This window comes from Pelophylax lessonae (assembly GCF_965119305.1).
Source record: "Pelophylax lessonae genome assembly, chromosome: 7".
In the NCBI taxonomy this organism is placed as follows: domain Eukaryota; kingdom Metazoa; phylum Chordata; class Amphibia; order Anura; family Ranidae; genus Pelophylax; species Pelophylax lessonae.
Window position 1 is genome coordinate 181,995,897 of NC_138774.1, and position 18,589 is coordinate 182,014,485.

Here is an 18,589-nt window from a genome sequence, read left to right on the forward strand (position 1 = left end):
AAATTGGCTAGGAAGGAACTGTGCTTCAGGTGATGAGGGTTGGGAAGAGAAAACCAAACCGCCACAAGAAAAGAAAACAAAGTGTAGCAATATTGGGGGTGACATGTAGTTATTCTAGAGATAATTAAGAGATATGCTGCTTGCTCTAATCTGTTTTCATTCTTGATGGATGTGCTAATCTGCCTCATTGTTCTGCATCAAGGATTGTAACAAATTGCGGTTGTCACAGCAAGCTTTTTAGTGCCAGAGATGTATTAATTTTCTGTTCCCGGTTTGACATTTCCCCCGTGTTATGTATGTCTGCATTACGCTCTGTCTGCCTGTCAAGCTTCTTCACCACGGTCGATGGGGTGAGAGAATCAATCCGTTCTTCTTACCCAAACATGGTGATAGGTTTTCCTTTCTGCACAAAGGCTGCGAGGGTAGGCTGGAGTAAATACACATTTAAAATAAAAGGTAACCCCACCTAAAACTGACATTTCACAGTGAAGCTGAACCCTATGTTGGCCAGGGGAAGACTTATTACTGTCGGTGGGGGAGAGATACAGAAAGTACAGGTTATAGGGCCATCATCCTCATCCTTCATTCATTACTTAGTGGGTTGCTATCCTGAGAAAACATGTTTGGTTATGAATAAGGGTGACAGCCCAGAGTCTTGTCTAAGGCTGGGTTCACATTAATGCAATGCCAGGCATCGCGTGTGATTTCCACTGCAGTTTGTATGGCTGAAATTGCATCGCATTCACAACAAAATTGTGAAGGACCCTTTTTTTTTTTTTATCCACACTGAAATCGGATTGCATGGGTGTTCGGGCCCATGCGATCCGATTCCATCTGATTTCACAGTTCGCACTGCATTCTACAAACTGATTTGGGGGTGTCATTACCTTTATATTCACTCCTGCAGCGGTTCGCAGAGAGCAGTGTGAACTGCCTGCGAGTCAGATTGCAATGCGGGAACCCGCACAGGAATCCCTGTGGTTCCTGCATCTCAGCAGTGTGAATCCAGCCTTAACCCCCATTCACACTAGTGCGACTTGTCATGTTTGACAGGTTCAACTTGCATGACGAGTTGCACCCTATTGTTGAAATCGGTGAAACGCTGGCTATGTTGTGCCGCACCGATTTGAAAAAGGGTTCCTACGCTATTTTTAGGCGATTTCAGGTGGGACTTGCATGGAAATCTGTGCATCAAGTAGCACAGATGTCAGCCAAGTCACACCTGAAGTCGTACTGTATGCAGTTTTGAAACCGTGCAATTTCAAGTGAAGTTGCACGATTACAAATTTAGATTAAGTGTGAACGAGGGCCTAAAGACAAAATAGTAATGGCAGCACCCATGTAGCTCCCAAATTTTACCTGATTTACTTCAGGAGGTTGTACAGGGGAGGCTAGAAATTGATATTATTAGAACTCCAAGCTGGTATTCTACCAATTGTTTTGTTTTACACCTAATTTTATACTCTAGTATTTACAAGTATTGCTGTGAACCAACAACATCCCAAACTGATATTCTAAAGCCCCCATACAATATATATTCCTTCTCAATGATAGTGTAGGGCCAATTCATCCAGCAGGGCCGATACAGGGCTGCTACATATCTGTGTCTTGAAAGTGAAGCAGACCATTAATTGTTTGATGGGAAAAATTTGTTTGTCTCAGGACTCAGAATTCAGAGAAGATCGATATGTGTCAATCTTTTTCAGCTTAAAAGCCACTAGAGCAAGCGTTCTGCCTTATTATTGAGTCTTCGTCATCCCTCCTGTGTTATTTAGAAGAAAAAAAAGTGAAATAAAAGGTGCCCTGTGAAAATCGTTGGGTTAGGATTTTTCAGCCAGCCTTTGCAGTTTAGGACATTTAGATTTCAGAACACAGCAAGGGTGTCACATCACTTTCATAAGGCACAGTCTGCTGACATTGAATTCTTTTGTTGCACAGTTTGCTGACACCATTTCTTTTTAAGCAATCTATAAATATTTTAGAGCTTTCATTGAATCCAGGCCTGCTGAAGGGCCTGGGCCATACCTTTCTCAAGCCAGGTGTGTTAGAGTGTGTGGAGCTGTTCGTAAAGTCGTGGGCACAGAAACATGGGACCCAACACATCAAGTGGCTCCTTTGGGGTTAAGCACCACATAAAACAAATAAAAGATCCAGTAGGGATGGTGGGAACCCCTCATATTTGCCACAAAAAGTGTGTTGATCCAGGAGCTCAGTGCCAAGATCTCACCAACAGTCTTCAGGAGATTCAGTAGTGGGGATTCAGTATAATACCATAGGGTTGCAGCCAAGGTTTCTAGGGGTTCCTTTAAGCTATAAGCAACTTCCCCTTCTCAGATACAGTAAGTAACCACTGACTATAGCTGTCTCTAAGAAGGGGATTTTTCCCAATGACCACAAATAAGGCGTTATTCAAGGGTTCCTTCTGTAAAAAGGTTGAGAAGGTCCACAATAAACACTGAAGTATTGGTTTTGAGTAGTGTAAATTGCTACCTTGTTATATTTGGGTGTTATATTTGGGTTTGGTGCACAAAATGAGCTTTATTATTGCGTGACATTGTGTCAAAACATTGTGTATCCATTCCTTAATACATGTTTGGCGTGTCCTGTACATGGACAGATTTGACCACAAGTGGAGGGATTTTGAAAATGCCGCTACTAAGAATCCGTATTGGTCTTCATTGCTGGAAGGTATAATGGGCAGATGGCATTTTGGAATTGATGTTTGTTGCTTTTTACAAAAAGGAAAAGTATTTGATTTATTAGACGACTAGTTTCAGCTGAGAACACTAAAAATGTTATGAACGCATTGTAGACAGGGTGCCTCTTCTCCGATTGGTTTGTGGAACTGTGTTACTATTATAGGAGTTATAGATAGACTGATATAGAAAAGGACACTTGAAAAGGGGCTGGTTACTGCTCGTGTCTCAGTTTTCATCTCTGAGGCTGCCACCAGGTCTACAAACACCAGGGATATAACTTGGTCATAACTTCTGAGACATCTAGAGAATCCTCTACTGGCTTCATCATGGGGACTTGACACCAACCATTATTGGCTTAATATAAACACAATGCACTCCGCACACATTGGGGTTTAATTACTAAAGGCATATAGACTGTGTGCACTTTGCCAGCACTCATTTTCCCCAGAGTTTAGTAAATGAGGGGACGCTCTGCTGATTTCCGTTATCCAATCGTGTGCAAGAAAAAATGCTTTTCTTTTTTTCAATTCCTTGTACCTGATTGGGTGTTCTTTGCAAATCAATGCTTTACCACATTGTTATTTACTAAGGAAAAAAAGAGTGCAACTGCATTTGCAAAGCGCAATCTATTTCCTTTCAATAAATCCACCCCATTGTCACTGACTGTGTAAGCAACATTTGAAATTGAAGAAACCGTCCTCGGGTTTTCAGATTTGTCTAACAATGCAATTAAATATGCTTTTTCTTCATATTAAATTCCAACTTTACAAATATATTTTTGTACAATCTTGAAAGTACAAAAAAATTAACAATTTTGATTTCATTCTTTCACCCACAGGTGAACCAGCAGATGTTTTGAAGGTTTTAGATTTTCCTAATTTACCTGATGGAGTCCAAAAATCAACAGGATTTTGCGCATTCAGAAAATCAACAAAGGGACCAGATGTGGCATACAGAGTATCGAAGAGTGCGCAGCTTAGTGCCCCCACCAAGCAGCTCTTCCCAGGTAAGAGTATAAAAAATATATCTTGAGAGTGGCTATATCACACCTGTAAAATATAACTTAGGCTTCTTTCACACGGTCCGCCTCCATAGGCGGATCCGTGCTGCTCAGCGGGGGATCGATACACTGATCCCCGCTGAGCAGGCAGGTGACAGCTCCCTCTCCCCCATGCATCTCTATGGGGGAATCGGATGAGAACGGACCGCCTGTCCGCTCTCATCCGATCCCGTCCAATCCGATCCCCTGGACGGATGGAAAATAGGGTTTCCATCCGTCCGGATTTCATGGACAGGATCGGATGCGGATGGCAGCGATTGTCAGCGGACACGTCTCCGCTGACATCCGCTGCCCCATAGGGATGCATGGGGGATCCGATCAGATCCACCTAAAAAACTGACAGGCGGATCTGATCGGATTGCTCGTGTGAAAGGACCCTTATATCTGGAGAACAGTGATGTTAAACCATCAAAAAAATTTGTAGAGCAGTGATGTCAAACCATTAAAATAATAACTTACCTCTGGTGAGCGGTGATGTCATCCATGTAATATATAGCTTATATCGTGAGAGAAGTGATGTCACTCATTTGATGGAAGCAATGTACCCATCTCAGTCTGTCCTGGTATCAGCCTCTTGCAGTCCCTGTATAGAAGAGCTGAGACTGGGGAAGGTAAAAGCAGCCCAACAATCCAATCAATTCATTTGATTACAGAGAGTATGCTAATCATTGGTCTGATGCCTTTCCTTCTCTGTCCAGTCATGGGCTGGGGGCTGAGAGGTGACCTTGATCACATGGCATTTTAACTCCAGATGCAGCAAGAACCCAGTGGGTTCCTAAAGCTGGATTTGCAGGTATTTACAGACAATTGTGGCTGCTCTGCCCATACAAAACAATGACAGGCTGACAGCAGCTGCATATGTTCACATTCACCTATGTATAGAGTGATTTCCTGTGGTTAGGGATAGATGATTGATCTTAGACACAAGCTGTTTGCATCAATGAGTGATCATCGGTCCCTAACTGCTGATAATTACTCAATATGTGATTACATGCTAAGAGTACTTTCACACTGCTCTGTAGCAAATCATGATTTTGTTGTGTTTCAGATGCATTTGCTGTGCATTTCTGGTGCACTTTTGGGTTGCCTGCACCTGTGAACATGTGACTCAAAAACGCACTAACAATGCAAAATCGCAGTGCATATTAACCGCGATTTTGCTGCGGTTTCCATTAATTTCAATAGGAAGCTCTGATTTTGGTGTGGGTTTTAAAACCGCACCAAAGGTGCAGCATGCAGGACTTTTCAAAACGCACTGCACCGGTAACGCAGTGGTGTGAAATGTCCAATAGGATTTAAAGGGAAACCTTTTTCTTGGGTTTTTCTTGCAAGGAAAAAACTCAGGAGAAACGTATCAGTGTGAAAGGGCCCTAACACCCACAGACAACTGCAGCCACTGTCAGCCTGTACATTACTTTGTACAGGCTGGGCTCATAACTGTGATTCCTGCTTCAGAAATCTGCTGGAGTAAAATGCTGTATGAATGAGTTCTAAATGTTATATCATTATAAAAGTAAAAAAATAAATCAGGTCTCCTGCCGTGCCAGACGGGGCTGTGATGTGTGGCAGAGCTGTGTAAATCTCAGGAATGGATGGATATAAATACAAATCCCTTACATGTATTGCATCTGTGTATTTAACAATTGCCTAGAGTTCAACTGTAATTTTCTGAGTGCAGTATAAGTTAATTTTTTAATTAAAACCTTTCACAACACATTTGTATTATTGTATTGTTGGCTCTGCCTGATAAGCAGATTGAGCAACTAGGCATCGTAACCTTCAGATGAACTTTATTGAAACAAAAACATTTTTCCTCTGGTAATAGGGTGATGTTTGGCTGCCCAAGTGCCCATTCACCCAGCTAAGTGTTCCCATTTCAGCAGAGGTCATTTAAATTGTACAATAAGTTTTACTTGTCACTGTGATAATGATGACAGGAGACACTTCACTCCCGGCTACTGAATATTTCTGAAGCTGATGAGATCTGCTCCACCTTCATTCACTGGACTAAATGGCATCCAGAGAGTTATTCTGAATTATTAGTGGGGTTATAAGAGCTGATTATCCCCCACGAGTGGAATTATGATAATTTAATGGACATAACTCCATTACCCACTCCTCTGCTAGGCTATTTTACTGCACAGAAATTACACCACCGTGCCACTTTAAAATATAGGGAATTAAATGAAAATATCAGTGTAGCATATGCAAGTTTCTTTTTCATGTTGTTTCTGGTGGACAGCTAGTGAATGTCTATTTAATGCCTCTAACAGCTGCAAATCAGACACCCCAAAAATAAAAAATCTATCAGCACTAGGTGTTTTTTTTCTAATGCCAGTACATGCCAAAGCTTGTAGTTCTCCAGAAGCTGAGGGTTTTAGAAGACAAAATGGAAAAATGAATTTGCAGACACACTCTGGCAATGAGCAGATGTCTCGGATTTGGCCGGTGTGCTCAGCATCATGTTAACAAAGCATGATAAAAAGGGCATTTACCCCCTTAATGACTAGGCCATTTTTTGGGGAAACAGCACTGCGTTATATTAACTGACAAATGCGTGGTTGTGTGACGCTGTACCCAAATAAAATTGGATGTTCTTTTTTTCCCCACAAATAAAGCTTTCTTTTGGTGGTATTTGATCACCTCTGCGGTTTTTATTTGTTGCGCTATAAACAAAAAAAGTGCAACAATTCTGAAAAAAAAAAACAATATTTTTTACTTTCTGCTATAAAATATATCCAATAAAAAAAAAATCTATTTTTTTCATTTATTTAGGCCAATATGTATTCTGCCACATATTTTTGGTAAAAAAAAAAAAATCACAATAAGTGTATATTGATTGGTTTGCGCAAAAGTTAGTAAAGTGTCTACAAATTAGGGGATAGATTTATGTAACTTTTATTTATTTATTTTACTGGTAATGGCAATTTTTAGAGGGATTGCGACATTGCAGTGGACAGATCGGACAGCTAACTGACACTTTTGAGGGGCCAGTGACATTACTACAGTAATCAGTGATTAAAATATACACTGTTACTGTGCTAATGACACTGGAAGGGAAGGGGTTAACACGAGGGGCGATCAAAGGGTTAGAATTGTCCCTAGAGGGTGCTTTCTAACTGTGTGGGGGATGTACTCAATAGATGAGCACAAAGACCTGTGTTCCTAAATAGTAGGAACACAGGATCCCTGTGTTCATCTGTGACAGAACAACGGTCTGCCTTGTTTACATAGGCAAACCACCGTTCTGTCTCCATGGGGGAGCGATTGCGGGTGGCCAGCGGACATCGCGCCTGCCTTTCCCGCTGATTGGCTCCTCCTCTAGCCAATCGACATGCGTGCGTGCCCCCACTGTTTATTACAGGAAGCGACATACAGGTACGTCGTTTATCGTAATAGACCTGACCAGCCTTAGTAAAACTACGGCGGTTGGTCGGCAAGTGGTTCATTCAAAGATACTCCCATGTAAAAGATTGAAGCCTTTTACATGATGTTCTGAGAAATTTGAGATCCCCTTTTCCCAGTACCTGCAATACTTTATAAAAGGCAGCACAATAGTTTTACCACTTCCCTGGACTTCTTGCACCTTGAGGTGGTCAATGGCTTATAAACAAAAAAAGACGTTCTTGCACAATTTAGCTGTCCGCGAACACTGCCATCATTTGACAGGCTGAAGGTTCCTGTTTGACGATGGATGTTTGCTAGGAGAAACAGTAGGGTAGAGTTAAAACTGCTGTCAGTCTTTATATTTAATCTTCAACCTACAAGACCTGGTCTGTCTTGTGTGATGGAAGTACACTGCTTTTCCTATAAATTGCAAGAGCATTTGGCAAAGTCACTGATAAAGCTTGTAGATTTTGTTTCTAGATATTGAGGCAGTCAAGCATATCAACAACAGCAAACAAAATGAAAAGGAAAAATCAAAAAGAACCCTTACAAAAGCTCAAAAATATAACATACATAAACGTTTTATTCATACAAAACATATTTAAAAAGCTGTGAGTAGAATTACATCCCATTAGCTAAAACATTGCACATATACAAAATAGCTCAGAGTATTTGTATACATTCCTGTATAAACCTACTAAATGACATCTATACCAGTGATACAATACATGATGAAAGAAAACGTGACATAAAACCAAACAAAATCATAAACCAATGTTTATAATTAAATGGGATTAAGCTATTTGTTCCAGAGGCTTTGCAATGGATTATTCACTGTGATCAGACATGTAGTTTGGATTAGGTCTGACATGGCCTGATGTCTGGCAGTCAGCAGTCATCTGTAATGCTGGCCATACATGCTTTGAATGTCTCTCAGCCCTACAGGCTAAAAGAGAGAAATCCATTGGTTCCCCTATACACGGTACACAAAGGCAATAGAAGAATGTCAGCTGCCTGCCATTGCATGTGGCTTCTGAATATTTGAACAGTGTTTTTGAATCTGGATCCAAATACTAATTGGTTGAGAACTGTTGGACCGGCTCCGTCAACAAATATCTACAGAAACATCAGCTTTTTTGACCAGAAGATAGGGAGGTTGTTTTGACAAGGCCACCCACAGCTAAAATTTGGACCTATTTCTGCTGAATTTTGAGCATCCATATCTAAAAAATAAAAAAAGTTTTCTCCTTCTTTAACTGATGGACACAGCTCCATGGATTTTTAAATCCTGGGGTTTATGCTGCTCTCTCTTCAGGGATAGGACTAGGTGGAAGCATTTTTGGCTACGCCCCTTAGGCAGTCCCAGGGTGTATACAATCACTTTCTGCCTAGTCAGGAATAAGGACCTGGCTCTCTGCTGGAATCTGCGGTCCTGGCATTTTGTTCCTTTTTTAAATTGAATTTTTATTTTCCTCCAATACAACTTCTGTCAAGACTGCTATGCAGAATCGAGGTAGAAGGGATTCCAATCAATCTGGTGGCACCAGACTGGCCTTGCCGGTCTTGGTACGCATGCCTGGTAAGGCTGGCAGCAGACGTCCCTTGAAAACTTCCTCTCAAGGAAGATCTTCTGTCTCAGGGACCATCTCCTGTTTTACAGTCACTGTCTTTAACGGCTTGGCTATTGAAAATTGTTTCTGCCTAGTCCTACTCCTGAAGAGAGAGCAGCATAAGCCCAAGAGTCTCAGAAGATATGGAGCTGTGTCCGTCAGTGAACCTCGGAGAAAAAGATTTTACGGTAAGACAAAAATCCAGTTTTGTCTTTTAGGGCCGGTTTACACCAGGAATCGCACAAGAACATGCTGTGCATTCTTGTGAGATTCACATACATATCTGTGTGGTTCAATTTCAGCCTGTTAATTTTGAATGGGCTGAAATCGAATTGCACCAAAAGCAGTGCTTGCACTACTTTTGGAAACTCATTGCAACAGGACCACATGGTACTTCTGTACTATGCAATCAGATTGTAAAGGACAGAAATACCATGTGATCCTGTTGCAATGAGTTGCATGTACAACAATTCAAATGTTTGTTAACCCTAACGTAAAACACAGTAGAATTGCATCTTGTGCGCTCACAGCTCCTACTCTAACTCCTGAGAATACCAACATCATTGGAACATAAAAAAAATACATTATTAAGAGTAAAGCTTAGCAGAAGGTTCTCTCAGAAGGGCACAGTGACCCAAGAAAGGACCAAACGTGCCCAGGGCAGATGGAGATCCGCATGGGTGAATACCAAATGGGAAAGAAGAAGAAGTAACAAGCAACAAGACCAACCCAGAACATATTTGCCAGTCAGGGCTTCCAAATTCATTGGCTGCATATTCTGTGTCAGTGACTTACTATATTCCAAGGATGGAGATTCAGCAACGGAGTCACACAACTAGCACCTTTTAAAAATGGTTTGGCAGTAACGGGGGTATATCTCTATTCTGGCAGGTTCACTTAATCCACACTGATCTATATTAATAAAGCTAGTGCTGTAAAAGGATTATGGGATACTTTTTTCCAACGATAGAGGATTAAAATGTAACTAAAGGCAAAACCTGCATTTTTTCTTTTTTCGCCGGTCCTGGAGGTACTGCAATACCAGGTTGATGTGTGGAGTGGACAGAGCAAACTCCTCTTCCATCTCCCTGTTCTAAAAATCCATTTAATATATGGTCCCCAGAACAAATACTTTTTTTTTTTTCAGTTTTTTGATAATGTATAGGGATCAGAGCATCCTGTCAGTTTTGATTGCCCTCTATGTCCCAGTTAGGGAGATTAACCCTCTCTGTGTTTGTCCTGTTTACTGTTCTCATCAAAAATGAAAGTAAAAGAAAATCCTAAATTTTGGGTAGACATCAGAACACTAATAGAAGTCTTCCAATGGAGACACTGGGTGACACACTGGGACTCCCTCACCACTTCTTGTTTTGGCTTTGAGACAGGAAGTGAAAGAAAATTTCCCCTAAGGGATACAGAGGGCAAAAAAAAACAAAAAAAACTATAACCCCCCATTACTTTATCCAAAAAAAAAAAAAAAAAGATTTGCCTTTAGTTACACTTTAAGCACATGTTAGAAGAATTAATTAAAGTATCAGATAAAAATGCCTTGTTGTGGTTTACTATCCTGTTTACTAGAGGCCCCTTTTTTATTTTGTGCAATTATACCCACTCAGGAGTTGGGGAACGGCATATATTATCAGCAGAAGGTCAGGCATTTGACAGAGCAGTAACTGTCAAACCACAGTGAAACTCTCAGCTCTGTGAGTCACCCTCAGACAAAGTAAGCAAAGTTTGGTAACTTCTTGCTGACCGCCCTATGTACATTTACTGCGGGGCGGCGGCTCCTCTGTGCAGAATAACGTGCAGGTAAGTGATTCTGCACTTCCGGGCCTAGGGTGCGATCATTCGGGAGAGGCAGAGAACAGCGGTCTTTCTATGGAAAGGTAGCCATCCTGTGTTTCTGCTAAGCAGGAACATAGATCTCTGCCTTCTCACAGCAAAAACACATCCCCCACAGTTAGAAAGCACGACCTAGGGACACATTTAACCCTTTGATCGCCCCTGATGTTAACCCCTTCCCTGCCAGTGTCATTAGTACAGTGAGTGCATATTTTTAGCACTGATCACTGTATTGGTGTCACTGGTTTCCCAAAAAAGTGTCAAGTGTCACTTAGTGTTCGATTTGTTCGCCGAAATGTCACAGTCCCGCTAGATACCATTGACCGCTGCCATTACTAGTAAAAAAAAATAAATAAACATATAAAAATTCCATAAAACTATCCCATAGTTTGTAGACGCTATAACCTTTGTGCAAAGCAATTCAATATACATGCTGGCCTAAATTGTTTTTTTTTTTAATGGATATGTTTTATAGCAGAAAGTAAGAAATATTAAATAAAAACCACAGAGGTGATCAAATACCAACAAAACAAAGCTCTATTTGTGGGAGGAAAAAAAGGACATACATTTTACCTGGGTACAGTGTTGCACGACTGCGCAATAGTCAGTTAAAATAACGCAGTGCTGTATCGCAAACAATGGCCTGGTCATGAAGGGGATAAACTGTCCAGGGCTGAAGTGGTTAAGGAAGCAAACATAACCGAAGGATGCATTTTCAACATTCTTGCATAGGGCCAGCTGTGACTAGTTTCTTGGGGAAGAAAAAAAAATATTTAATACAAATAATTTCTTCAAAACTACCCTTCAAATGTAACACTGAACACTTCCTGGGGTATCGGCCCTAGGGTTGCCTCTATATGGTATGTTTTCTTGGGTAGATTGGGCACCAGTTGTGGGTCTGATTATCAAACCTAAATGTTTTTTGTGATCTGTGCCATGGGCTCAGTGTCATCTTGCTGAGGATCTGCACTGCTGGCTAAGATTTACCTTGACTGATGACATTCTGCCCAGTGTCTTTCTTGAGCTGGCATTGCCCACGTGCCTGTGTGCCTCAGCACTTTACCTAACTTATCAACTTATAGTTCTTCAGCTGCAGTGGAACTGCAGGTCTCAGCATATCCTACGGGACAGGAATCAAACTTTTTATTATTAACACTGATTTGCTATTGGCAGACAAGTAGTTACCAGCGCCTCATCAAGTCAGTGACATTTTTCCATGAACTCTGCCAGCTATATCTTTTGCAGTTTCCTGATCTGTGTAATCATTCTCCTCTGCTCTGGATGCAAAACACATGGGGAGAGCCCTACTGGCAATTGTCAGGGCCATGCAATGCCAGCGCCCTGGCCGTTTATTACCTTATAAAGAAGATGATGAATATGGGGGCTGGCAGAATTCTCGCACACTTGTTATATATTAAAATCTCATCAGACTGTGAACGATGAAGCTGTTTTTTTCAGTGTGCCCCAAACTCTGCAATGGATCCTATAGAAGAAAATTATATATGACAAACTTGCTAATTACGTTGTACAATGGGCTTAGCAGTATTTTGTTTTTCAGCATAACTTCTGGAAGATTTTTTTTTAAGTTCATATAGCAAAAACGCAGTATGCAAAAAAAAGTTAGTCTTTATTGGACTTGGGAAAATGTGTGCAAACAAATGGCGTTCTGCATTTTTTGGATAGTGGTCTGCGATCTCTCACCACATATTAGGCAGCAGATCCACCTGAGCCTGAAATTGGTATTGCACGGTTCAGAAAGTAAAACTATAAAGTAGGTGGAATATTTAGAGGAGATTTCCTTCCCAGATATCAGGCATCTCCAGCCTTATCCTAAAATGGGCGGATCACGATTGCTTGTACCATGTTTCTGATGTGCAGCTTTTTAGCCATTAAAAGTAATTTCATGTCTAATGTTTGTTAAATTTTCATTCAATCTTGTGGAAAACCAGCTTACATCCTAAACTTAATCATTTTAAATCGGCCAATGACCTAAATGGACTGGTTACATTAATATCAAATGTTTCATTTTCTGAGGGAGTATGGGAATTTGTACATGTCAGTTTGTGACTGTCACTTCCTATGGGTAGTTTTTATGTCGCTGATCAAAATGACATTTAAATCGGAATCCTTCAAATGTCAAGCCCTGGTTCACATTGATGCTACTTTGAGATCATGCTACTTCAATTGAAGTAGCATGTATTGAAAGTAGCAGGTCAGCGCAATATCAGGTGCCACTTGGCTGACATCTGTGCCACTTCATGCACAGATGTCTATGCAAGTCATACCTCAAATCACAAAAAATAGTGCAGAAACCTTTTTTTTTTTTTTTCAAATCAGTGTGGCACCGCAAGTCTGAGTCACACCCATTTGAACTGTTCGGTTTCCGACAATAGGGTGCAACTTGTCACGCAATTTGGAACTGTCAAATCGCATGACAAGTTGCACTAGTGTGAATGGGTGCTTAATTGGTTTACAAGCCCCAGTGACATTGTTCACATTGTATCAAGCATCAAGTGAAATCAATAACTTCACCCATACACAATTTCATCATGTTATATAGTTTATACTATAAAACTTTGTAACCTGCTGAACAGGAATTCAAAACATGAACACCAAAGAAGTCAAAGGCTGGAGAATGATGGGGAATTCCTGCCATTCCTGAGAGGTGACATGCTTGCCACATGCTCTTGAATGAAGATCTTATCTGAAACCTCTCTTAACAAACTCATTGTGGATTAATAGCCATCAAGACATTCACTAAACTCACTCAAGAATGAAGAGTTGGACGTCCGGCGGGCCCCCACTTACTCTTACTGTTATCAGCATAGGATAGTCTAAAAAGACAGTAGAGCAGTGGGGGCAAATTAAAGATAATTTGCAATAATAATTAAAAAGAACTTTGATATCTGGCTGGTATAGATGTCAAATGTTGCCTCACCTTTTGCTCAGCCTTGCTCTGAGTTTTTATTTGTCTTAATTTTCTTAAAGTTTTGTACTTAATGGCTGGCTGCAACTATGTTCTTGTGCCTTGCATGTCGTCAGTATATCATAATGTTTGTACTATGCAAAGCCAGAAAAAAAAAAAAAAAAAAAATGTTGCCTCTTCCAGTTTGTGGTGGTTAGCCCTCTATATTTTGCCAAACACTAATGGAAAGAACTCTGTGTTGAGTTTCTGGGTCTGCCGGCTTCTGTACCCATTTTCAGGGGTTCCTACCATCCCTGCTGGAATATTTATTTAATATTATGTAGAATGGAGCACGAGGAGTAGGAATGCCTTAAGGGAGTGGTCTCCAAACTGCAGCCCAGGGGCCAGATGAATCCCTTTGCTTGCTTTTACCTGGCCCTTGGGGGCACTATTTTACTCTGGTCATGTCAACAATGGGGCATAGTTCCTCACACTGACACCAGTGAAGGGGCAGAATAACTCCCAATGACAGCAATGGTGGGTCACAATTGCTCCAAATGACACCAAAGATGGGTCACAGTTCCTCTCAATAACACCAACAATGGGGCTCACTGACACCAATGATGGGGAACAATTCCTCCGAATCAGACCCACAAAGGGGCACAATTCCTCCCACTTACACCAGCAATGGGGCACAATTCCTTCAACTGACACCAAGGATGGGGCACAATTCCTCTTACTTGCACCAGCAATGGGGCGCTATTCTTCCTACTGACACCGAAGATGGGGCCTTGCTTTTTCTGGGGACATTGGGACCTTTTCTACTCCCAATGGCCACAGTCTGGCCCCCCTTAAGTCTGAAGAACTGTAAACTAGCCCTTTGCTTAGAAGGTTTGGAGACCCTTGCCCTAAGGCCTTGTGCACATGGACTTAAAGAACAAGCATTTGGCTTTCAAATGCTTTGCAGAGCTAATGCCTGTTTAAATAAAAAAGAAAAACCACGTCTTAGATGCTTGTGAGACATTTGGGAAATTTGTGCCTTCAAAAAACACTGTTTAGTAAAGCATTCTAAAAGCTTCAGACAGCACTTTAAAAACTCCTCCTAATGGTGTTAAAATGTGCTTTCACAGATGTATTCGGATCTTTTTCTTTCAATGTCCATGTAAACTTAAAGTAGATCTATGGGTAAATCTTTTTTTTATTTTGGATAGCATAAGGGAGGTTTATAACTCCTGTCAGATTTTTCTGCCATCTATGTCCCATTGCGGAAATTTACTTTTACTTCCTGTCCCATAGCCAAAACAGAAAGTCAGAGATAATGCAAATTAAGGGAATTCCTTGGGGACCTCCAGGCAGGGCCGGTGCTAGACTATTTTATGCCCTAGGCAAGACCAGCTACTTGCGCCCCCCCCCAAAAAAAGGGAAGGGGTTAAAAACTCCTCTATGTGACCCTGATCTGATGGTTCCTCCATGTTATGCTGTCATACCCAGTGACCCCCATATTCCTCCATTTCACACCCAGGGACCCTAATGTCCCTGAATGTCACACCAAGGGACTTTGATGTTTTTCCATGTCACACCCTGGGACCCCAATATTACTCCATTTCATGCGGTCATACCCACTGACCCCGATGTACCTCTATGTCAGATCCTGATGTTTTTCCGTGTTACATTTGGGGACCCTGATGTTCCTCCGTGTCACACCTGGGGACCCTAATCCCCCATGGCACACCCAGGGACCCCAATTCCTCATGGCACACCTGGTGACCCTGAACCCCTGTTAAACGCGGTGGCTCCTGGTGGAGGGAAAAGCAGCAGTTAGAGAGCTCCACACGTCCTTCATCACCAACCTCCTCAGACCATTCTGGTGCCTCGTCGCTTCTGCCCCAGTAAAGGTTCCGCCCTCCAGTGCAGAGCTCTGGCTCAGGATCAGCTCTCCTCCACTCCCTGCTTAAAACCGACCCAGGGAAATAAACGGCTGCCCACCAGCTCAGTGCAGAGAGTCACTTAATGCCGCTCAGCTCCACCTGAAGAGGATCATCATGCAGGCAGAACTCTGGGGGCTCCCTTCTTGCCTTTTGGGGCCCCTCCAACAGTGGTGGAAAGCCAGGGCCTGGTAGTTCCACCACTGCCCAAGACACTTGGCATCTTCCGCTGTCCCTTCTTCCCCCCCCACCTCCGCCCCTCGCCTCAGCTCACAATAATCATTCATGATGGAGAATTCATGATGAGAGAGAGTGCCGACTCCTGGCTGCGCCCCTAGGTGGCAATGCGCCCTAGGCGGCTGCCTAGCTTGCCTAGTGGAAGCACCGTCCCTGCCTCCAGGTCACCAGAACTAATGTCCCCATTGGAAAATTTCTCCGCTCTAATTTTCTGGGGGCAACCCGAAATTTGGGATTTTTCTTTACTTTCACTTTCGATGAAAAAGGTAAACAGGGACAAATAGAGAAGGTGAATCTCCCTAACAGAGGCACAGGCAGCAATAAAAACCTAATCCCTCTCTATCCAAAACAAAAAAAAAATATTTTGCCCTTAGTTATACTTAAACATAAGGCAGGCAGGAACTCAAAAATTAGTCAAGAAGGGATAATATGCATTTTTGGGTGAACTAGCCCTTCTAGTCATTACCCCTAACTGTGTTCATTTTTGTTTTTTAGTCTTGCTGGATGTGAATACCATGGCACAGCACTGCAAATTGTTTTGTTTTTTGTTTTTTTCCCCAAAATTACTGTACATCCAGATATAACGACTTCTGTACAGTTTTACCTGTACAGTGAAGGACAATAATAATAAATATAAGGACTTTTGTACAAATAAAAATAAAAAGGCAATCTAAGAATGTGTAAGCAGGTATCTGGTATAAAGTATCCAAACACTTAGTAATAGTACGCAACATTACTCAGGCAGGAAAAATACTTAAAGTGTAATGTGTGTGTGTGTGTGTGTATGTGTATGCTATTTTATCTACCGAAGGCTTTGGATTTTGTCCTGTCTAGGTCTAGTCCTGAGAATGACACAGTCCTGCCAAACAGCACCACTTACTGACCAAATTTTTTCTACTGCAATAACTAGTAATAATGTTTGGTCACCTCCATGCTTGGAAAGTGAAAAAATATAGTAGCTGTTCCCCCATGGCTCATGACATAACCTACTTATATTCTTGGAATTTATTGCTCTCTTTTTTTTGTTTCCTCCGCAGATACCCCATTCCCACAAGATTTCTCCATTCTGACAACTGTGAAACCCAAAAAGGGAAGCCAGTCATTCCTTATGTCCATTTACAATGAGCATGGCATCCAGCAGGTTGGCATGGAGCTGGGCAGATCACCCGTCTTTCTATTTGAGGATCATTTGGGAAATCCCCTCCCTGAGGATTACCCCCTCTTCAGTGGCATTAATCTCTCTGACGGCAAGTAAGTCCTTCTCATTGCAACATTCTGCTTCCTGAAGCCACAGAATGCTGACCCTGCTAGGCAAACAAGGACTGATCATTTAAACGTGTATGAGGGCACACATACACATAAGATGATCTTCGAGTTTTGTTTGGGGGACAACCTGTCTGTGGCAATAACGCATATTTTGTTCAATGTCACTTTTTAAAGTTTCTGTGATTGCTCTTCTTTTATCAATAAAATCTTTATGGAAAAAAAAAAAAAGGGCAGCAAAGAAGCCATGTGTCTCTGAGAAAAACATCAGGGACATACTGATATTCTGCTAAAGGTACAGGGATTGGACTGCTGAGGACTGGGGTAAAGTAAATTTCTCTGATGAGTCCCTTTTCCGAATGTTTGGGGCATCCGGAAAAACCTTGTCTGGAGAAGAAAAAGTGAGCGCTACCATCAGTCCTATGTAATGTCAACAGTAAAACATCCTGAGACCATTCATGTATAGGGTTGCTTCTCCGTGGCCAGGGAGCTCCCCAGGCCTTAATCCCATTCAGAACATGTGGGCAATCCTCGAGAGGCAGGTGAAAAAAAAAAACACAAATTCTGACAAACTCCAAGCATTGATTATGCAAGAATGGGCTGCCATCAGTCAGGATTTGGCTCCTAAGTTGATTGACAGCATGCCAAGGCAAATTGACGAGGTATTGAAAAAGAGGGGTCAACACTGCAAAAAATTGACTGCTTTGCATAAACTTAATGTAATTGTCAATAAAAGCCTTTGACACTTATGAAATGCTTGTAATTATACTTCACTATACCATAGTAACATCCGACAAAAAGATCTAAAACCACTGAAGCAGCAGACTTTGTAAAAATGAATATTTGTCATTCCCAAAACTTTTGGTTGTGGCTGTAATTGAGAACATCTACTGCAGGGACATAGACAAAGCAAAAATACCATTTTAGAGCAGTGCAGAAGGGTTAGAAATTCCGACTCATTTTTTTTTTTGCTGGCCATGCCTCCCTATCCAGAGAACATCTGCTCCCCTCAGTACATGTATAGGTGTCATAGAGACAGGAAATGAGGGGAAAACCACATCAGTTGGGTAACAGACTGAAGTAAAAACCTGATAGAAAGTTTACCTATTTTTTAATTTAAAAAAATCCAGCTAGATAGGCTTTAATATTTCTCACCAGAGTTGTATGCTTGAGTGTAGTCTTACAACCTTTGCCACTGATATATGAAGGTTAGTTTGGTCGGCATATCCTGTGTGTGAGTAATTGGATTTTTTTCTGGCATTTATTGCCTGAGGACAGTGACATTATCTGTACCTGGACAGTCATACTGAGACTGCAGACTTTTTCAGCTTTGACAGTTTGCAAAATATGCTACCACTGAGGATAGCCTAACATATCACCCCCAGATAGAATTTCAGCCGAACAAAGTTGCAGGTCACTGTGCTCATTACACTGGTTTAACCCTGAGGTTATGTTCATGTTTTCTATTGCTCTGGTCAATCCCAAAACTATGAAGTGAAAAAATGAGAAAAGGGTAGGTATGAAATGCATACAAGACTGCCCGTCTGGGGCATTAGTTATTCAACAAGGAGTGTAATATCTTCTGGGTAAAGTTGAACTAGATGAGGTATATAATTCCTGTTAAGTGCATATATTCTAAACAATTTGTAGGTGTAACACAA

At 41.5% G+C, this 18,589-nt stretch overlaps 1 protein-coding gene across 3 annotated transcripts in view; it reads left to right on the forward strand.

Moving 5' to 3' along the window:
- Window positions 1–18,589, forward strand: part of COL5A1 (collagen type V alpha 1 chain) — a 275,391-nt gene that overhangs the window by 58,049 nt on the left and 198,753 nt on the right. For all 3 annotated transcript variants that reach the window (XM_082264614.1, XM_082264613.1, XM_082264615.1), the window contains exons 2-3: window positions 3,538–3,705; window positions 16,703–16,916. In XM_082264614.1, the coding sequence (XP_082120740.1) occupies window positions 3,538–3,705; window positions 16,703–16,916 (382 nt within the window). The remainder of the gene's footprint in view (window positions 1–3,537; window positions 3,706–16,702; window positions 16,917–18,589) is intronic.